Genomic DNA, 23,732 nt, shown 5'->3' on the forward strand with positions numbered 1-23,732 from the left:
AAGCTGCTTGGTATTCCTAAAGGGTTAGTTCACCCAACAATTGTGATTCTGGTCTTGTTTTCTAAAAACAAGTGAATAAAAGTCTCCCTACCATTCTGGGTAAATGACAGAATCTGCATTTTTAGGCAAACTACTGTATCACTTTAAGGCTGCAATTCAGCCTCAAATTGTCGACACATTACCTGAGCTGCTGCACGCTTCAATTTGCAAACTTGACAGGGTGTGGGCAATGTGACTCAACGATAGCGCAGAAGGGTACAGTCACACCTGTTTTCACACACTTTACATCCGGTGACCATCCCTCTTCTCTGCCAGTCATTGATCACTCAAGCAGGATAATTGTGTAAATTTACTGCAAAATTGGTTCCGCCTGTGCACTTGTGTTACGGAAGCTTGACATTTTTTTATGCTGCTGATAAGCTACAGGCTCAACGCGTCTTTGAAATGGCTGGGTGTCTCGGACAACATATTTTTCTCATCAGGCCCTCCTGCTGATAGCCCACCCGCAGGCGTACACAGATGAACTCATCCGCAAAGTGTTTTCGACGGCCTCTGCTGCATCTGCCGTGTCCTGGGTAAAAAATATTTATCACACACATTTGTCAAAACTTTGTGATTAGGGTGTAAATATTCATAATCTACAGTGTAACGTAATTGCCTGAGGATATGGGCTTCACCATCAGGGTGGTCGAAAAGTTTCTGGATGTTATGTCTGAGACACATGAAGTGACATACTATTTTATGCGTGTTGCCATACAGTAGTGAGGGTTTTGTGGTATTTAGATTCCTGAAGGGTCAAAAATATTACACAACAGAAGCTTGTTGTCCTAGGCTTCCGATGCATAAAAACAATAATTGTTTATTAAAAATATAATGAATTATCATGTGTGCTTTAACTGTAAATAAATTATTCTTATTTTGTTGTATCTTATTTGAAACATTAACTCTTATTTTGACATAAACCACATACAACTTTCAGACTGCGACATGCTTCTCTCGATGAAGTGCAGGCATGTGTAAATGGCTGCGTGTAAATGCGTGTAAATAAAGCACTGGCTGCGTGTAAATAAAGCACCTTATTTATATATTTCTGAAATTGGACAGCTGTTGAAAGTTGTTTAAGATGTAAAGCTCTCAATCGCAAGATGCACAATTGCGTCTCTAAGTGATCTATTCGCGTTATCAAAGAAGCGTGCCTCTGTAGAATAGTTGTAATGTTAGGCTTTGACAACAGACAAGAAAGAGCTGCAAACAATAAAAGTGTGAGGGAGAAAAATTATAAGTGCAGTAGTATTGAAAATTGAGGATGCAACACATCTGTATTGTGATATTGAATCGTTGACATGATAATCGTGATCAAATTGAGACCCTGCTGAAAGAAGTTGTAATGGTTTTAATGCTTTTAAAGGCATTTGTATTGGTTTCAATAGAAGATGCAATGGTGTCCTTTGGTATGTGATTGAATCTATTGGTGGGATGTTAAAGCCCACTGGAAATATGCCCAAATGTTCAATTAATATCTAGATACTGTATATCGGCCAATGTCAGTTATCGGCTTCCAATGTTACAGAATCATTGGTTATCGGAATCGGCCAAAATTTACATAACGTATACATCTTCCAAAGTGGTCCATAGTCTATAGTAGCGAATACTTATTCTACATTTTTCAACAAGCAAAAAAATTTATTACAAAATACTTTTGTGATGGTTTAATTGGAAAAGCTATTGGGTTGTAAAGGTATACTAAAGGAAACCATTAGGATTTCTGTGATGTGTTCTATTTGGTTTCTAAAATAAAATTCAGTGCTGCTGAAAGAAAACAATAAAAACCATCGCAGAAATACTAATGGTGTTCAATAGTATACCCTTGCAACCGATTAGCTTTTTCCATTCAAACCATTATGAAATTCCTTTGTGTAGTGTGTTTTGGGCATTTTTCCAGTAGGATTAATCATCCCATCAATAGAATCCATCACATACCAGTAGTCATTTATCAGACAGGGAGCACAGATGCATTTGAAATGTATTTTATTCAAATTTATCCAATATCTTAATAAATGGATTTGATTTTAATCACACAAAATCAATTTATCTAAGTTAACACTAAGGATTTGCTTACACATACATCTCCAGTGTCTTGTTTTCTTCTGCATTGTCAACATTTTTCTAAGCAGAAAGGCATTTTTTGCTCTGAAAAGGAAAAAGCGTGCCATGGAATTTTTGTGTTCGACAGTTTCATTTGCTCTTGCTCATTGTGGTATCTGCTTGTTCGAGACAGCATAGTTTACCACAGTAAGTTTATTGCAGAATGTAGTCTACTGACAGCGTGTTTTGCAAGTGTGCTGTGAGTTTAATAGGATCATGTCACTGACCTAAAACACAAAAGGCAGATGAGCTCCATCCTGTAGACTTAAAAAGCGCAAACATCAAGTACAGTCATTAGGGCACGAGTGTCCAAATTACCAAGATCGAGTTTGTGCTTTTGTGCACAAACATGCAGCCACGGACAGATCAATAGCTCAATTTAAATTAAATTTCCAACTGCAATCAAGGAGCAAAAGTGCTTCCCTCGGCTGAATGGTTTCCACAACAACCGGTGCCAAGTGTGTTTTGTCGTCACAGGCTGCTCATTCCGGTAAAGAAGAGATCAGCAAACAGTACAAGGCTCAGTGTTCTTAGAGGTGGAAAAAAACATACTTCAAAGTCCATTGAACAAAGCCATCAGCGAGAGGTCTAATAGTGCTTTCACACAAAGCAATGTATCCAGACGCTTCTCAGCTGGAAGTGTTCCCAGAATGCATTGCCAGTTTCAGCCAGGCTCAATTTAAAATGCCAAAAACAAAGCAATCATGGTAACTGAACATGTATTGACTGACATGTCGACTGTTGCCAAGTATATGATCATGTTAGTAGTTGTTTGACAGCTTGCGCTGGAAGATGAATGCATTTGAAAGTAGTTGAAATGCTTGAAATCAATCTACAGTATGTAACCTTTTCAGCATCACTTAGATTTGAAGTGTGTAGATTTTTTTATGAAATACTGTTTTTAGTAAGAAATTTGTTCTTTCCGTTAGAGAGAATGTATATATCAGAGATGATATTCTACAATATATTACATTACATATAATACCATAAACTACTATGAATGCTGTCTATAGTCATTTTAATTTTGATATTATCAATGTTACAATTTTTGCATAAACGTTTTTCTATTTTTGAATGCTATGGGACCTAACTGTGTATTCATCTTGTAATGCATATATACCTGCACGATGTCCACAATAATTATATGTCTCTTTTTCTCTAACAGCATCTGCACAACGCAGTTGGTTTCTGTTCCAAAAATCTATACATGCTTAATGGACCATATAAAACGCAATAAACACTGAACTATTTTAAGTTCATACTTTTTAAAATTGCTTAAAATCAGCCACTTAAGGTTTGATGGGGTGAACTATGTGTTTTGTGTGAACTGCTGATAGAACGTCTCCAAGGCTTGTAGTTGACATAATGGGTTTCTGGGAATTTAGGCCATTTCAAAAGCTTGGTTATGCCTCCGGGGAAATAAAATCGATACACAATTAAAGTATTACTGGAAATGGAAACTCTATTAAAGTGTACTTTAAACCTGAAACGGCGGTCAAGATACTTTTAACTGACCATCAACATCTAGTTTTGGCTGACCATTTTATGTACATGTCAGACCTCAATTATACTGGTTAGCACTATCACTTTCAATGTAAATTAGTTAGGATTATATTACACCGGTTGTAATCTGTTTCATGGATATTTAACATCACTTTTGCACACAAATAATATGCAATTATACATAAAATGTAGTATTTATTTATCATGCTTTTCATTACTTATTATTATTCTCTTGCTTCTGCATTGTGGTTGAAAACATAAAATGTATTGGCTTGGCTACCTCTCACAAGCTCAACATGCTTATAATTGATGACTTCACTCAAAAACGGAAGAATCCTTATGTTGTTCCAAACCTGTATGATTGTTTTGTCCTCTGTGGAATGCAAAAAAAGATGCTTAATATAAGGGTAAGCAGTTTGAGTTTTGTAGAAGAAACAAAGTCATAAGACTTGGAACAACATGTGAGTAAATGGCAACAGAGATAATTCGGGGGGAAAATGTAGCCGCCCTAAGGAACTAAACGTGGCAAACAATGTAAAAAATTCTGTCTCATAAAACTAACCTGTGTTGAACAAGTTGAAAATGCTAAACTGTGATCCATCTTGTTAGCCTCTAAAGACATAGATGGGATGATTTGTGACATATAAACTTTTGACAGACGCTAACTTTTCGAGAGATTATTCTATCACAAAGAAGCTCAGCACACTTCTATAAAAGTCCCAAAGGATTTACCTTTGTGGATCTTTCACACCACAGCAGTTTCAATATTCTTACCTGAATAATCATTCTCTCTTTCTGTATCTGGATTTTTGCCTGAGATAACAATGAAAACCAGAAAATTGCAGGTGATCGTCTCTTTGTTTTCTCCTGATGACATTTACATTTTACATTTACAATGTAGCTTTTGAATGATATCGATATTGTATATTAAAATGTGCTATAAAACAGAAATCTAGCTATAAAAAGCCGTATTCGTGAATATCTCGTCCTTTATTACCAATTCAGTCGGAGGATTTTAATATCGACTCCTCTGTCTCTGAGTGCAGCATTAAAACAAACTACCCACAAATCCACCTGAAATGGTACGCCGCATAATCAGCCTGTAACCTCTCATCATGACACCATTAAAACATCAATCAACACTTTGAAATAACCCTCAACCCCTTCCATTAAAACCCTCTCTGTAGAATGGAGCATTACGCTGCCGGCCTTGCAGATGCTTTTCATTCAAAGCGACGTAAAAGACACTAATTGCGCGAAAAGTATTTTTGAAGCAACCTGGCGCAATGGCAATAGAGCCGGACTTTTCCCCAGTCATTCTGTAGATCACAGGTCAGCCCAATTTGGGAATGAACCTCAAACCTTTGAGTTATTATCAGCTCAGATCCATAGCCATTACATGACCACCGCATCAGGTAATGGGCAAATGATGACAAAAATGATCGCTTACACGCTTAACCTTTAGAAAGAGCAAAGATAATCTGTGTTTACTTTTCAGGGGCTTTAAAAATAAAGGTTTGAAAGTCCTTTTAACGTGTTTAAGTTAAAGTTTAAGTAACTAATTAAACCAGATTTTCATATGAACGCTATTCTCTGGATGAATAGCTGAATATAATAAACATTTACTTAGCAAGGTTTAAAATGCCATAAAACCTCCGCGGGGAAGTAAACTAATCAAAAAGTAATACTGCTAACTTGTTTTTTTTTGTTAGCAACATAAATGTCAACGCTAGGTTTATTTTCCAGGATAATAAACATATATTTACAAAACATATCCTGGATGCACTGTATATCACTTTGGATAAAACTGTGATAAAACACTTCCACCACCAGATGTTGAAACATGAGATTTGCTTTCGTTTAACCACAAGAGCATCAGTGAGGTCATGCACTCATGTTGGGTGATGAAATAGCCAAACTTAGTTAAACCAGCATTTATTCATTCCTTATCTTTGGCCATGTCACCAGTTAGTATTATTCACAAAATTATTTATTTTACTGGCTCTATATCTGGCAGCAAGCTAAACATTGCATTTATGCTGTTGTTTTATCACTGTGTCTTAAATCGAGTGTGTTTTTCAAGCTTTAGGGGTAATGTGTGTCCAAAAATGAACCGTTCTTTTATATAAAAAATATATTGTTAACTAAAAAAGAATGTCATTAGCATATGTTCAGAAAGCATTATTGTAGTATTATTTTGTAAGTACAAAATTAGTGCATGAAATCGAGCACTTTAAAGTAGCAATGTGGAGATTTTAGCGGCATCTCGTGGTGAGGTTGGGATTTGCAATCGATGGCTCACTTCACCCCTCCATTTTGAAGCACTACGGCAGCTGACACAAGACAAACAAAGTGTTTCTGCTTCTTTGACATTTACTTTTAGTCATTTAGCAGACGCTTTTATCCAAAGCAATTTAGAGATTGTCCGCTCACACTCAAAAAATAGCACTTTGGTTTAACATGATTCAATCATGGACAGTGGTTCATGTTTTGTTCAAGTTTCCTGAACATGATATGAACAGGTAGACCCAGATAACACGAATGAATCAAGTAAATCCATCAAGATTCATACATGTCAGAACAACTTGATTGAATCACTTTTGTTTAGCTTCTACCTAATAGCAACAAATGCTTATTTTAAACATTAAACAATGTTCAATGACGTGAGGTCAAGCAAGAGCTGAGATCAGAAAAAACTGATCATGGCATTAACATTACCAATATAATGCATTCATTTTTGTATTGCACTTATGCTTTTTGTTGTTCCAATTCCTTCCATTGTTTAAGTCGCTTTGGATAAAAGTGTCAGCTAAATGACTAAATGTAAATGCAATATTTCATTGGTTCTGATGATTTCTAATGTCTTTTGTTGTGTCGCGTTGCGCCGGTAAGCAAATATTCTACTCTTTAGCATAACCTCTGAAAACCACCAACATAACAAAAAATCTTTTAAATCACCAACCCCACAGAATACTGAAACTGATAAGTCTTATCCGTATTTCATCTTAATTAAAAAGGATAAAACAACAATTTATTTCCAAATTATACATACATTATTTAGTCAAATACAAAGCATGCTGGGAACTGGCAATTGTGACATTTTTAAATAAATCGTGTTGAATCAACATGTTTAAATTAAGTAAACTGAACATGAAAGCTACTTCATTGAAAAATGTTCTTTTAAAATGAAAACATTGGGTTTATTAACGATATTAAACAATATCGTTTTTGAGATGGCATTAAATCAAAATGAATTGTTTATGTAAAGTGAACAGAATCAAAAGATCATTTTCGCGTAGGGATACTGTAAATAACTTGTGTAGATAGAAATAGCTCATTCTAAGGTAAAAATACATAATGATGCTTCAGTTACCTCCAAACACATAGTTATGTACAGTATAATATAACATTGCATTTCTGTCAATAGGTACTCACACAGCACGTATACATTTAAGTGTAATATATTGCACTTTTTTTTGCCTGACGTTGTTTCTTAGTATTACAATCAGTAGGACTTCCCAAGTAGTAAGACGGTTTTTAAAGAACAATGTGTTAAGAATGTTGACATGCTGATAATGGGCAAGAAAAGATTTAAGTAGTATTGTGACCAAGATTTACAGCAGAAACAAGCAACACAACTTTTGAAGAGTCATTTGCTTTAGTAAGCAGCAGTGAAACTATAAGCATATCTTGATAATTAACAGAAAATTACACCACTGCCTAGAGGCGACATTTCTTTGAAACTTTAATTTGCTAAGTCTGTAGATGTCCAAACTTTCCGATAATGAGAATATTTGCAAATACACCTCGCACATATTTCACACTCAAAGTTGTCAATTACAGTGTTTTGAGTGTAGAGTTCTGTCTTGCTTAACAAACAGCTGGTAAATATGACATTTAAATGTAGTACGATCAGTTCCTGAAATATAATCACACGTAACACTTTCAGCTCACGCATCCACACGTTACTTTGGCCCACAAAACTAATTAAAAATGTTCAGAACTGCCAATCACAAAAATATGCCAAATTACCCATAGTTTGGCTGTGGTTTAAATATAGCTCTCTGTAACCCACCCCATGGTTGAGTAAAATTGTGGTCTGTTGGGAGGAAGCCAGGGGAGAGAGATCTAATTTGGTATTCTCGCCGAATCTCCTGTATATTTGTCTGGAACAATCAGGTGATTACGGCAGGAGTTGGATGGCAAATCAATGGCGTGCCTTTACTTGTTGTTGCCTGCACTCTCTCGCTGTCTCATCACGAGGGAGGGATTAAATTCAGGCACACACACAACTTACAACGCAATTTACTAAAGGTTAGCAGGCCGCCGAGGTCAATCTTAATCAGATTCAACTGTTTCGTCGGTACAGAGCAAGATCCCTAAAAAAACAGGTTATTGCCTTTAAAAAACAGTTCACCCAAGAAACGAATTAACAATTAAGAATTCTTATAACCAAACAGTTCCTGGCCACCATTGACCACCATTGTGGTCAAAAGTGCCCCGGACCGGTCTGCTTTCCCACATTCTTTGAAATATCTTCGTTTTTGTTCAACAGAACAAAGAAATGTAAAAAGTAATCTTTTCTCACTGTGGTAGTCAATGGTGGCCAAGAACTGTTTGGTTATAAGCATTCTTTCCAATATATCAGAACAAAGACATTTATACAGATTTGGAACAACAGTATAACACTTTAGTACAGGGAAAACATATTCACTATTAGCTACACAATTCTTTAATAAACTCTTGATTTCCTGCTCATCAGTACTTTGCAGTTGTTCTAACAGAAGTAGGTGGTAGGATTAGGGGATGTAGAATATGGTCATGCAGAATAATCCATATGTCCTTTTTATGTACTAATAAACAGCCAATATACAAGCTAATAGGCATTTTGTTAAAACTGAGAATTGTTCCCCATACTAAAGGGTTTCTGGATCTTGAGGGTGGGGAAATGAAGAAAGAATTTTCATTTTTGTGTGAACTTCCCTTAAGAGACACAGTGGTGTATATCCGTTTAAGATGCATATGGTTGCATAATGACTGCTTAACTGTACGGTAAAATACATCAGGGTTTTTGGAGACATTAAAGCTAAAACACGAAGCACTGCAATGCAAAATAAATAAAAAAACAGGTGAAACAATTCTTCCATTCAATTCCATTCCTTCATATTGATGCAGTATATTGTACCCAATTTTTTACAGATTATAACAGAGTGCAAATTTTCCATTTTTCTCTGCTAACAGATTTTGGGCACAGCTGTGCTAGTATCACATCTTTGTTTTTACTCTTTCTTTCTTCTCTTAGTAAAATGATTTAAACTCCGATGGCTGTGCCCAAATGTAACGTGTCTACCGATTCATCTTCATATTTTACTTCACAGTCATAACATCATGACTGCTAATATACCAAGACATTACCAAAATAGCAGGCTGGAGATTGTTTAATAAATTCATCCGAGAACAGCCAGGCAGAGAATCTTCAATCAGGAGGCCAGCAATGACATTTAAACTGGCACCTGTGCAAATTAAACCTGGAGAAGGTTAAGCTCAGTTAACACCATCGCAGTGTCAAAAATCCAGCACAAAGTTACTTTCCCATGCCTCTTTTATTAGCAGAGGGATTCCGCATGATGGCTCACAAAGCCAGGAGAGCTCTCATACTGTGCTCTGAAACAAATTATCTGCTTTTAGCTTATCAGGATTTGTAGACAGAGAGTACAGGGAGAAATAAGATACTGTCAGTATGACCCTTTGGGAGGGTTGTGAATTTGCACGCTGTCGTTCTTTTATGTTACTCGGAGGGCCTGGATGGAATCAAAACTTCGTTTAAAGACATTTTTGATGAGGTAATAGCGCACAGAAAAAGTTATTTCGCACATTATTGATTGTTTTGAGAGGAGCTGGTTTTAAGAAGCTAGTTCTTTTTACTCTTGAAATTGTTAAACTAGGGACATTTTTAACCCTGGGTTAATGTAATCCTTGCATCTTGTTCTGTTTACAATTTATGCATTTATGGTGCTTTAAAGCTCAACAACCACAGAAAGAAAATCAAGAGACCATTCTAAATATTCGTTTGGAATTATACATTTCTAGATGTATTGTGTCCATTCCAGTCCAGTGTCTATTGACTTTTAACTAAATCAAACCTCACAGCAATGTGAAAGACATAAAAAATTAATTTGGAACTTTTGCTAGCTAGAAATATGACTGTTGTATTGCTTATAAGTGATTATGAACTTGTTTTCTTTGCAGTATTTGAGGTCTTAACAAATCCATCTTTTCTGTTATTCTGAACTGTTTCTCCAGTTTTCATTGTCTGCAAATAAATGCAAATAGAAACAATACTTTGTATGTGAAATTTGGGAGAAATATTGTCAGTAGTTCAAAGAACGAAACAACATATGATCATTTTACCTAAACACATAACTATAAACAGCACATTCAGAAAACCCCGGTTTTGGGAGACGTGTGTAGAGTCCAAAGACACAACACACTAAAGGTGCGCATCTAACAGAGAGTGAAGAGTGATGAAGACCTACAGTACACACCCATGAACAAGTTATAACAACCTCATATGCTGTAGGCTACGCTCATTGTTTGTGCATAATATTCATACTTCACTGTTATACTTGTTGTCTTTTTTCCTACTGTATACATATGATATAGCCAGAAGATAAATAAATAATAAACCTCATTATCAGAACTGTATTTAATACAGTACATTTCCATAACTATGGTGAGCATTAAAATGAACTGTAATAAATAAATACATTTAGTCAATCTGAGAAAAATGAGCTATAAGATATAGAATTATCACGGAAGATTGTTACCGTGAAATATTATTACTCATGCCATGAAATAGATTTTTTGTCAGTCCGCACACCCCTACATTCATGCAATGTAATCTCATTTTCGATCACAAAATAAATGCTTTACCATTACGTTTCCATAGGAACTACATCTTAACAAAAAATTTCGCAAAACCCAGGAAAACTTGCTGTCACGCTGATAAACGATGCAATTAAACCATTGGCATCACAAACACACATCTAATTCACCCCCCACATTTCAAAGGTTCATTGCGTTTTTTTAGATTTAATGCCATTCTTAAGTAAGATATCCGTGAAAGCATTTCCCTTCGACCATGTTCCTAAATTATAAGATAATGGAGCGGAAGAGGAATCGATACCTAAAGTAATTTCAGTTTAGTGACTCCCAATCAAACACCAACCCAAACAAAATACATCCACACTTTACCGCAAGCGAGTCGAAGTCATGATATCGCTTGTCTCCTGAATAAAACATGTGTCCCGTTTAGATTCAGATGGCTTCATCCTAGGGAGCGATCTGGCCCGACGGGACGTAGAAGAGAACTATCTAGAAATAGTTTCAGCAAAAAATCCTGTCTCTGTATTTACTCGCCTCATATTCACGGATAATGACATAAATTATGCAACTCCGAAATAATCTTTCTCAAGTTCAGTTATGTGAGTTAATCCAGAACGCTCCACTTGAGAAAATAAGTGTGGACCGGACACAGAGCGACACCTGTCCCACCAGTACAGGAAGTGATGACTCACTGCACCTGTCTTCCTCTCTCAACATGCTCATTTATAGACGAAAGTTAAAGCTTTGCATATGTTAGCGCATTCGGTATAGAAACCACCCAACATTAATGGACACGTTCTGTTTGCATCTCCCTCGACTTTTCTTGTGAAACTTTAGTCAATGCGACTTTAAAATCACCACCTGGTTCGGCACAGCAAGCTCGTTCCTATCGGATGAGTGGCCTGCCACCATCATTTTCCTCTTTGGATCAATAATATTATAAAAAAATGAACAGGGCTATGTTTGGACAACCAGAAACCCGATAAGTACGGCTGCACCTGTGCGCTTCCGCACACAGATCCCCGGTTCTGCACTTGTCGCTTTCTTTTATCCACCCGGAAGGGTATCTGTGTGTGACACGTATCGACGTTTCCATGCATACTGTCGCCATGATAGATTTTCAGTCCTTTGCAATAACTCCACACAGTGTTGAACCTCTCCGCGTGTATTCATCCCCTTTTTGAGTCTCACACACAAACCGATCCAAGAGTATCAAACGTCTACGGTAGTCAATCAATGCGTTCAATGTTTGAATAACACAGTCCAGCAAATATAACTATTCCCAGTCAGCATGAATAATTAAAAATGGCTACTTATAGACTCTCTTATCCAACTGTATGCTTTATTCACTTACACCAAAATAGGCCTTTGGGCACATGGTTTAAACAAACTCGATGCACTGTCTGTACCACTTGAATAAACACAGTTTGATCCATAATTAGAACCCGTGTCACCATTTTCAAAAGTGTACTTAAGATTTGTTATGGGGTTGTTATAAAGGGACTAGATCGATGAACAAGGAGAGCGAAATCTATTTGGTACGGTGCATGTGGATAAAGATGAACAAGGTTTATTAAAAGGCCTTTTGGTGAAGAGAAGCGCTTTGAAACGCTAGCACGAGATTATCTCCAAGGAAACAAGGCACACGCATCCACCCTCTTCAATTGTCCTCTTTCACAACTTTCTGAATGTCTCATTGTTCTTAGTCATTTCCTTCTCTCGTTTGATTTGAAAAGACTCGGTAAAGGAAGATACTCTCGCAAGGGGAATGACGAACTGCTGGAGCCGTCGGGACTGCAGAAATAAGTGCCACTGAATGTAAATTACTCCCATTGTAAAGGACGACGGGCAGATAATATTTTCCACAGTTCTCAGTTGTGCCAGTGAGTCGCAATAATGGAATCAGAGGTATTGTTTAGATTTTAGCTTGGGAGCAAAGCTTTAGAAAGGGCATTCTTCGGTTCAGTGTAACCGAACTGTTCCTTCAGGTCAATTCTGCTGCATTAATGTAGATTTTTTATTCAAAAGCGTAGTTGTAAAAATGTAAAATAAGTAAATGAGAGAGGAGTTATGACACTTTAGCAGAGCGATCTGCAACTTTGAATACTTTTACCAACAAGATGTTTTTTGTGTGTGCAGAGCGCCCCCTGGTGACAAATTTAACCACATCACACCTAAAAGCACTAAAATGTCAAGCACTAATCTCAATTCATTAACGTCAATTGACTTATATTCTTGAACAGCACATCATATGTAAAACAAATAATTTAATTTAATGGGATAAGAGTTTCATATTCCTGGGCGACATTTAGATGCACAACAACACGAAGACATCTGGAACTACCAGGATGAAATAGTGCATACTTTATTAATATATTTGGACATTTCATACAGAACAGTGAATTGTATTACTTCAAAGCTGTCAGCAAGCATCACAACTCGAATCCAGATATAGATAAATCGTAAAACTACATATTGTGATTTAAAATGAAATGTTTTCCGTCTTTTTCAAGGCAAGCTCTTTCAAACGAGTGAACAAACCATTCCGTCTGAAATGTAGGGAGGTTCAAACTTAAAATACACAAATTATAAAAATCGTACGGGTAGAATTAATTTCAGTCATTTGTTACATAAATCAAACATAATCTGCCATTTATTTAGATTACAAAACACAAGGCACGAGTTCATCAGTGGATTTTAAAATGCCTGTAATAAAATAAGGCAGATGGGTCCTAAATCAAAAGTCTTTGAAGGTAAACGTTAAAAAAGTATTGTAAAACAGTGAGACACATAAATCTATGTGACACAGGTCAAATGAAGAAATGAAAGTGATATAAATGATTGCATATTTCTAACAGACGGAAAAAGCTTTTAATAAAGCGCCATGAAAGCAGAAGGGGAGATAACAGCACTTGGGTCGAGTGAAGAGTTCGGTTTTAAGGTTGTTGCATTCTTCTAAGCTCATTACATCATGCGCTAACGTTTGATTCCCTCTCAGACAGAAAACGTAAGGCTTAGGCATACATTATATCAAATATCACTCTTAGATCAACAGATCAAAGCTGAGGCCCAGGGCCAGACACAGGAACGGTTTTAGCTTTGAGGAAGGAAAAACAAGCTCAAATACGTGCTGGATGAACACAAGCCCCGTGAAGGGTCTGCCCACATCTAGAATCAACTTTATAAACATGCAAGTACACATATAAGACAATATAAAAACATATTTGTTTGGTTTTAGTTTCAGTGATTATACAAGCTTGTTAACACACAACAACAACTTTTGGTGTGAGACCAATGAAAATATGTGGGCTACTTATAGCAATGCCAAAAAGACCGATATCAGAAATACATCATTCAAGTAAGACTAGACATATAAGACGCAAGTTATATGTGGTCCAGATTTTCTTTGGTCTCTTTTTGAAGCACCATTGTTGGAATACTTGTTCAGCCTTTGGCTCCTCCTGTAGGTGAAGAGGTCTACTTGCGGCCCAGAGTTTCCGCTAGCTTCTTGAGTCTCTTCTTCAGCTCCAGAGGAAACTTCTCGTAACATTTCTTACACACTGGCTTCATGTCGAACTCCACAAACTTGTTCCTGCAAACAGCATTACACACGTTTAAATAACTAACATAATAATACTTTCTGTCTGGGCACAAACGCATTTACTACCATTATATTTGTTATAGTAGAGGTGGAAGTATTCTTCTCTGATAAAGTACAGACTTGAAAGATGCACTTGAGTAGTGTTTATTCTTAAATGGTTTAAATTCTTACATTATATAGCATAGATCATACTTTTTACTCCAATACATTTAATTAATGTCCTAAATAAAATACAATTATTTGACATTTGTTTATATTTAATACAGAAGATTAATAAAAACCTAGTAAAAATAAATACTCGATTTTTATGTAATTAAATATTTAAGGTCAAATGTATTCATAAAATCTAGTGGAGTAAAAAGTATGATACTGTATATTATAATATCTTCCGACAAAAAAAGAAAACACTCTGATGATGTACAGATACTTGAAAATACTTAAGAACTGTCCACCTCCGTTTCAGAAAACAATAACACATTCTTAGATATAATAAAAATAACAACAAAACACATGTATGTTTTTTTCTTCTCTTTTAAAGGTCTTGTACAGTAATTAAGGTATACGAGTATTGGAGAATGAAACAATATTCCCATGACATTAAGAATATGAGAATAACAGATCCAACATATCTAACCAATGACCAATTTCACAAATGGAAACCTAACACAATGAAACAAACAAAAATGATATGAGACACAAATGAAGACACTAACCAATGACACAGGTGAAGCAGATAAAGATGGAGATAAAGAGAGATAGAAAAGGGTTACAGACAGACAGCGAAGGCTTTCTTTCGGCGTTCACGAGAGTCGCGCTCACGCTTCGCCAAACGACGTTTTAGTTCTTCCGGCAGCCGCTCGTAACAGTGTTTACACACCGGCTTTAGGTCCACCTCCACAAATCTGTCTCTTCAGGGCCAACGAGAGGCAGGGCAGAAGAAACGAGCAACAAGAGGGAAAGCGAATGATAAGAGGAAACAGATTTTAAGTGGGAGAGAGAAAGAGAAATAGGATGTGGTGCCATTTTAAGAGCAGTTGGAGAGGATTGGGGGAGACAGAAATAGAAAATACAAGCATTAGGAGTACAGAAAAGTTAGTAATGACCCAAAGAAAAACATCAGGAGGACACACAGCGGCCGAGAGACCCAATTTACAGACACTTTGCCGAACAGAACCAGACAAATGTACACACGGATACAGAAGAATCAATAACAAAGAAGAGGAAAGGGTGACAGCGCACAGGTCCTCAAATTTTTGCATATTAGGTTTACATGCTCACATATGTCTAACCTGAATAACATTCTGTTTAATGACCACCTTTGCTGACTTCATTTAGGGTTGTAAAGTGTGTGTGTGAGATCACTTACTTGAGTGTGAGCTTGGTGTTGCATGTTGCGCAGGAGAAACAATTCACACACCAAGCCTTATTCAGAGCCGAGACCACTGAGAGAATAAGAACAAACAACATCTTAATATTCAAACCTATAGCACCCTTAGCCAAAACAACTGCACTTCAGAGCACAGTTGTGATGTGGAAGTAAACAGTTTTTACCGTCTCCCTCGATCACGCGGTTGCAATGGTAACAAACGTCACCGAAGAGCTAGAGACAGACATAACAGACGGTTTAGTCTCATGTCAAAAATCAAAGCATTCACAACCCACAAAGTTTATAGATAACAGAATTTCTTTGTGAGGCCAGAAAAATTTGACGCAAATATGAAAATATAGTTGTGAGGTTCTCAATCTATGCATTGTGTGGATGGGCCTGCTGAACATTTCATCAAATAAACCATATAGTTCAAGTTGCAATCCATGTCCTTTGCCTCTATATCGCCATCTCTCTTTGAAATATAAAATTGCAGGTTTCTTTGCATGGGTTGAAGCCAAATTACATCAAACTGACATTTCCTGCTAAATCGAACCAGATGTGTCAACTTTAAAACTATTATTAGAATATAATTGTGAATCCGGCAAAGATAAGGAGACAGTTTTAAACACTTTTCATACTTTTGACCAATGAAGAAACAGGCTGTTGCATTCGTGTTCATGTACTTGCGTAGAGCACTTCTCAGTTTTACTTTTGTGTTACCTGGTTGTAGTGGGTCTCGCAGTAAGCCAGACCTTTCCTCTCATAATGACGGTGTCCCAGGAAGGGTTTCTCGCACTTGGCACAGACAAAATGCTGCAAACATACACACACATGCAGCATTTAGTTGCAAGGATCACATATATACAAGAGTGCAGAAAGAGGTGAGATTTGATAAATATGACAGCGGACTAAAAATAAGAAGCAAGAGAAGGAGAGATCTTCACCTTGTGCTCACACAAACATACAGAAAGAGAAATTCCCCACGTCATGTTTTACTTTCAACGCAATAATGTCAACAGATTTGTGTGATGGTTAGAAAAACGCATCGTCTGCTAAGCAGACACACACACACCTCAACATGCCACTGCTTGCCCATGGCATTCACCACACGGCCCTCGATCGGACGCCTGCAGGCGCCGCAGATCGGCACGCCCATTTTATCATGACAGGGGAGGCAGTAGAGTTCACCCTTCAGTTCACGAGCATCAGCCGTCAGCTCCTTCCTGTAAACCACGTACAACACCTCAGATTCATATTGCTGATTAAATGGACGCAGTGGTTGAAAATTGCTCGCCGCTGTACTGACCCGCAGTTGCTGCAGTTGAAGTGGTCGGGATGGTAGGGGTCGTTTTTGAAAATGAGAGGCTGCTCCTCGATGATGGCATGACACTTCTGACAGATGTACTTTCCGAGACCGCGAGCCTTCTCGCGGTTATGACACGGACGGCACAGGTGGCTGGTAAACACACATGTGTGAACATCGACCAATCACAACGCACTTCACGTTGGTTCAAAAGAATGATTCTGTGAGTGGTTTCCGTCCCATTTGTTACACCTGTATGTAGCTTATCACGCGCACATGGTAATTCCTAATTGGTTAAAAACTCACCGACCAGCGTTTTTGACGAATCCAACATCAGCGAGTACGGCTTGGCAGATATTACAGCAGAAGCAGTCGGGATGCCAGCTGTTATTCATGGCCTTAATCACACGCCCAATTATAAACTCTCCTGCGGGAACATGAGCGACACAATAAGCACAGCCAGTCAATGACATATTATAACAGTTTGTGTGTGTTTGTGTCTTACCACACTGATGACAGCACGGCGCGAACAACATCTGGAAATCATGCTCACAGTATTTTCTTCCCTCAAACTACGAAGACAGAAAATAATCATTCAAACCGTAAAAAGCATATTAGCTATAAAGCGAATACACGTTGGAGCATATTTGTAGTCATCCTTGAAAACGTATATAAAACAGATTCATATTAAAATATTGAATACTTTTCAATATAGTTCGTTCAACCATTGCATCATACCTCATAAAAGAGTCCTTCTGGAAACTGCTGGAAACACTGGGCACAGACGAAGCACTGCTCGTGATACAGCTCACCGTTACTGTTGACGATTTTCTCCGTGGGGGCAAAGCCACTTCTGCACCGTTCGCACGCGGCGTTTGCCAGGGCATTAGCCATGTTGCTGTTAGAAACAGATCGATGACGGGATAAACGGAACGTCAGTGCCTGAGAGCTCACGATGTTAGACATTCACATTAAAAATAGATCAATGTTGCTCTTATTATTTAAAAATAAAGCAAGCGTAACAACTCTATTAAAGTCTGTTCTGCATTTTGCAAACGACTCTGTTGATGCATTTAAGAGAAGACTGTCTGACTGCAAATAATGTTTACATCCAACCAACAGCCTGGTGTCTTTTAGCCAGACATGACCATTCAGAATGAATCACAGACATGTCTCTCTATGACATCACAGGTGATGTGGCTATAAAAGGGGCAGGTCTTTAAAGCTTCCCCTCGACTCTCTTCACTGCTGCCCGGGTGTCAAATCAGACTGTTGATTCAAAGGCTGTGTTCCCTAATATGGTGAACTGGAGCCGATCTGCATGTGTAGTGTAGTAATACAAAGCTGATCTAAGAATAGATGTGTGCGTTTAAGAGATACTAAAGGGTTCAAACGTATATCGGCGTATGTTAATGTATAAGCTCGAACATCTTGAATAAAGGAGAACAGAATTTACAGGATAACACTGGAGATCCGACACTGCTGTGTGAGGAAGTGGGAGACGTTTATCGTCAGAATGAGAACAGACTCAAGATATATTTATCAACTTGTATTTCTTTTCTAACTTTACATGTCACACTATCTGAGAAACGAAAGTTGGTATCTGGTCCAAGAGCGTTAAAGTCATACAAATATATGCACGTCTTTGGGAATGTTTGATAATTGCCAGTTTACAGCAGATCTCAGTAAAGGAAGCAGATAGCATCTGTCTCCTTGGGGAGATCTGACAATCCAAACAACAAGCTTAGAAATGTTTGGTAATCGGAGTTCTCAAGAATGTCTATTAACAAGCAGAAGGATGAAACTGCTCATAATAACACTCATGTGTAATGAACTTGACATGGTTCATGAACACTTTCCAGACTATCCAGATAGTTGTGTATATTAATAAAACTTCTGACCCCGACATGATGCATGCATGCATACATTTATTTGTTATTTTGGGGTACCAACCTAACCTTAAATTGACATTAAGCGTTATTAAGCCTCGTTATGTAGCCGGTCTATTGTAACTTACAGGGCGTATCTAAACACTTGCGTGTCCCAAGAAAACTCCACTAGGGAGGCTAATTAGCTTAGCATCCACCCCAACCAGCATTCCTTTATTGTTTATAATCACGCTTTCCGTTACACACACGTGTTTAACAAAAACGGTCCAATGTTACGAAAGTAAATAGGCAGACCGGGATGAGAGGAGAAAATATACGGAAGAATAAACCGGATGCATCTCTGGGAAAGAAAAATATATACGAGTAGCTTTTATAATGCAAGTTATTTACCTGCCCGTCATTTCTGAGACACCCAGCATCCCCTTCAACGCGGCTTATCCTGAAAGGCTATTCAGAGTTTAATCGGACATATATGACGCCCCTCGGATCTGTTGATTTTCCACTTTTTTTCCTTTTCGATCAAAGGTAAAGATGCTTCCCGAAAGACGTGGTGCCGCCACTCTGTTCACACTTCCGGGTTAGGTCACGTGACAACTATAAAGCAACCTACCGCACTGACGTTGTATTTACACGTTAACATAAACGTTAATGTACTTGTGAAATGTGTCATCGTGCATTTCTAACGCAATGCTGTGCCATTTGATCCTATGATATTGTTAAAAATAGATTGGGGGTTATAGGTTAACTTGTGTCCATTTTTATGCACCGAGCGTTGGAGGAACGTTTGCAGCTCTTTCGTAGACGTTGCGCTTTAATTTGATAGTTTGGCAGGAATTGGCACAAGAGCGAGTGGAAAGGCTGGACAACGGAAACGGTCAGCGTCTACGCTCATTCCTCTGACGTCAGCACACTTTAGCGCGTTTCTATCAAACAGAGACTTATAAGGCATTGATGTCGAACAGCCGTTTAATCGGGTTATCAAAAGTAAGAAATAGAGCCTATAGAGCAGTAAAACAGTTTTATGTCACTTGAACGTGAAGTCAAATTGATAGCATGTAGCACTAGCGTCATCTTTGGTCGTTAAACGAACATAGCGCGTGTCCACCTCACGGGGGAGCTGTTGCATTTATCGTGTATATGCGAACCGAGAAAAAACACTTGTTTATTGAGGCTAGTGCATATTAACACTTTGAAAGTTTTTTTTATAATAAAATAAAACATGACTAATAAGTGCTTATGTGGACAACCGCATGCATGTAATACAAGGACAGGTGAAGGTGTAACTGGTGGTCCACAAGTGGATCACTTGTTCACATGCTTGCAACAGTTTCAAAAGTTGGCCTGCATAGGCCAAAGTGTAAATAAATGGATTAGTTATCATTGTAAAGTGAACAGTTCCGACACCCCGATGTTACTACTTCCATTCACGAACCATAACTTAAGGATGTTGAAACATCAGCTGAGACATATATAATAAAGGCCAAACAACAGCCTACGTATACACGATATTTAAATATGCTTACAATATTATTATTGTGCTGCATTATTGTATGCTTACTAAAGACTTGATGAGAATTGGTTGACTTGTTTGTTCAAATAGCAAAGAGTATTCCGGGCTTGTTTATATAAGATAAAATCGTACGATGTGCATTTAATGGGCTTTAGAGCTTGTTTTTCCACGTCACGCTGCGTGTTGGGTGGATGGCTGCAAGTGCGTTCAACGCAGTTTTTAGTTTTTCTTGTTTGATTAGGAAATACAACTATGGTAGGTCGATCTTGCTGTGTTAAAAATTGCCATAGTCATTCAGGCAAAGCCTAGGGTTCTTTCACTCACGATGCCAATAGAGTACAATCGTGGAATTAAATATGTTTTGCAAGGTGATATTTGCCCTTCTAGCAGGGCCATGGAAACATGAACCATCATTTGCATCAACAGCAGCAGTGAGTTAATAAACAGGACAGGCTATTTTACGCTGAGGCTGGCTGTGTTGGTTCATATGCAGTCAATAAAAGAGAAGCCATATCTAATCTTGCTGCTGTGGTTTCTAAACTATAATCTTGAAGACAAAAAACTTGAACTTTGCATCGCTCATTTATACTTTCTTTTTTTGGCCTCCGGGCTCTGTCCTTTGTCTGAATTCATCACCTTCCCGTTGTCATGGATACACTTTGATGCACAAAGCTGTATCCAAAGTTCTGCTTAGAGAAATGTATGATTGTCTAATTAGCATTCAGAGTCCCATAAAAACGGTATAATCACCAAGCGCGCCTGTGGCGGATCAAAATTAAAAGATGCTGTGAATAAACAGACTCGTATCACTCTCGAATCACACTCATGTCAAGGTTATCCCCGCTTTGGAAATGTTGAGGAGAGTCAATTTATCATCTAAAACTTTTAGACCATAGATAAATAATCATGTTGCATATGTTATTGTGTGCATATGTGTGATTGATTATATACTTCAGCACCTTTATAGTTGCTGCTCTGCCCTTGTCAAGGTTTATTAAGAGTTTATAGAAATAGAAAAGCAACTGTGTTGTGGCATAATGATCTTCTTCCAGAAGGGTTTATACCTCACATGTTGGTGGTAAACCATACAGATATAAATTAGAATGTCTTCATGACTCTAGTCTTCGAACCTGCTTGTTTTTCAGTTTATTGAAACACTGAATTGTTTATAATATGTATTTTTGATTCCGTTAATATTTTCTTCATTTCTTATCCACAGATGATGTAAGATTACATGATGTGTAGCGTATTTGGTGAAGATTTGCAATCGAGTAAGTAGTTAAACCCTTTCTGATACTTTCACTTACTAGGAAATAGATAGATCATATACGGGACAATCTAAGGAATCCTCCTGAAAACTTTCCATTGTTTTGGTTCTTCAGAAACACTTATATGTTCGTTTCCCATCCTTCCCTGCCGTTGCCATGTGAACAGCACAGCTCGCAGACATGTGGCAGGAACCACAACCTTGTATCTTGGCTCTGTGCATCTGTGTGTTTTATAGGAACTACAGATGAACGTATTGGCTGAGAAATCAGCATCTCTTTCAATGAATATGGACTTTTGTGTTTCATGGAGACCTGGGCTTTTCATTGTGCACAGATCTCATTTCCTATTCAAAGCCTTTCAGACCGTAATACGCAGCCTATCAGATTCTTTTCAGATTGTCAGAGTTGTATTTTTACACCTTGTTAATAGTGTGAGCTTTTAGAAATATGGAAATCCCCTTGAAATAGCCACTGCAACTTCTGTAGGAAAAAGTTAGAGACTCTCAAGGGATTATTTGAGTATCTTCTGCTGCCAAACTACATAATGTTTTAAAATTATGCATGATGCTTTCCTGTACAAAATAGTAAATCACAAACAAAAATGACGTGTAGGGTCAAATATTCAAGCAACCGTGCCCCAATATTATTAGATTAGTTATTGGATTTTAATGATAAAACAGTACCTCACCAGTACACATGAAAAGCTCTATTCTAAAATCAAAATTGTAAACTTCTCATAGTAACACATTGTATAGTTATTCACTGTGTTGTTTTAACGTTTATGTTATAATATAGATTTTTAAAACAAAGATTTAGCAATATACTGTATACAAATAACACTTAAAGGGATACTTAAGGCAAGAAACAACCCTCCAGGCATCCTAACTGAATATGACTTTCTTCTTGAAGAATAATGCAAGAACGGGAGTTAATGGGGGCAATTTTTTGAAGCTCCTAAAAGTGCATCCATCGATCAAAGAACTGCTCGACATGGCAATGACGTAAGTTCCTTGACGAACGCACCATTTTTCATTTTGTTCCAATAATAAATGAATGAGGCATTTATATAGCGCTTTATTGTGTACACCCATTGCCCTCACCACACACCAGCTGGAGAGGAGATAGAGCCAATTGAGAGGGTGGGGATTATTAGGAGGCCATGATTGACAAGGGCCAATGGAGGAGGATACCGTCTCATCTGTGTGGGAACTTTCATCACCGTCATTTGCCGGAAAAACAAGCCTCAGGTTCACGCGCAGCACAGGGATAACTGGAGCTAGACATTTAACAGTTAATAGCTTTGTCAATATGGATATTTCTCTTAAACAAAAACCTTTTGAAGAAGACCTTTGTTAAGAACGCAATGCCACTGTATTCAAACACATATGTGAAGGTCTCTGGGCTAAGTCTCGGATATCCACTCACCTTAGAACCGCCCTGATTGTTGTTATATTTTCACTGTATATTCTGTAAGATGATTTTATGTTTTATATTTTAATGTTTCCAACATTTTTCAAAATATCTTCTTTTGTGTTTAACAGGACAAATGTATTTATAAAAGAAATCTACTGTGGTAGACAATGGCGGCCAAGAACTGTTTGGTTACAAGCATTCTTCCGAATAACTTTCTCTGTATTTTACTATTTGATTTATTTTCAAATCAATATATAAAACCAATATATTAAAATTAAATATAGTTGAAGACATCACACAGGTGGCGGAGGAATAATATCTAAGTCCATTCAGATCAAATTAATGTCAAATTATTGCTGTAAATACTTTACATTTTATCCGAAGACTACTATAGTTATCCTTTTCATGTTCTGTAGCCCATTAGAATATGGCCGAGAATGTTTGATTGTTCCCAAATAGGTTATCTGTTTCTGTAACTTTTTTTATTTCTGCACTTCTGCATATTTATTACACTTTACAGCCAATGAATACATGTTAGTGTGTATTATGCTTAATTAATAATGGGAGGCAGAAATCGTTATCAAATGAAAATCAATTAATCACGCAACTGTATTTTTTTACAGTTTATTGTTTTATCATCTTTTATCAAAGGTTCTACAGTAAACAAATTGTTGCAGTCCCCAAACCTTTGTGCAGAAGTAACAGTGATGCCTTCCCTTGCAGTAAGCATAATGAGCCATGAAATCACAAAATTTGGACTATTAAGCAAAAGGAAATTTGAATTTCTGTTACCGAATTCTGATTAAAATGCAAAGAATTATTTGCAATCTGATCAAATTGATAAAA

The 23,732-nt window shown here is 37.4% G+C and overlaps 1 protein-coding gene across 2 annotated transcripts; it reads right to left on the reverse strand.

Annotated features, from left to right (window-relative positions):
• Window positions 1–12,749: 12,749 nt before the first annotated feature.
• lims1 (LIM and senescent cell antigen-like domains 1) lies at window positions 12,750–19,797 on the reverse strand. Of its 2 annotated transcripts, none has more exons than XM_079483904.1 (10): window positions 19,086–19,797; window positions 17,545–17,704; window positions 17,312–17,378; window positions 17,113–17,233; window positions 16,810–16,959; window positions 16,576–16,726; window positions 16,224–16,316; window positions 15,686–15,734; window positions 15,501–15,576; window positions 12,750–14,125 (listed from the first exon to the last, which is right to left on the reverse strand). In XM_079483904.1, the coding sequence occupies exons 1-10, from the start codon at window positions 19,112–19,114 to the stop codon at window positions 14,011–14,013; spliced, it is 1,011 nt and encodes a 336-aa protein (XP_079340030.1). In that variant the 5' UTR covers window positions 19,115–19,797; the 3' UTR covers window positions 12,750–14,010. The 2 variants fall into 2 exon arrangements, with proteins under 2 accessions (XP_079340030.1, XP_079340031.1); XM_079483905.1 differs by lacking the exon at window positions 12,750–14,125 and adding an exon at window positions 14,815–15,042 and having other exon boundaries at window positions 19,086–19,235.
• Window positions 19,798–23,732: the final 3,935 nt, after the last annotated feature.

This window comes from Barbatula barbatula, assembly GCF_947034865.1.
Source record: "Barbatula barbatula genome assembly, chromosome: 20".
Lineage (NCBI taxonomy): Eukaryota > Metazoa > Chordata > Actinopteri > Cypriniformes > Nemacheilidae > Barbatula > Barbatula barbatula.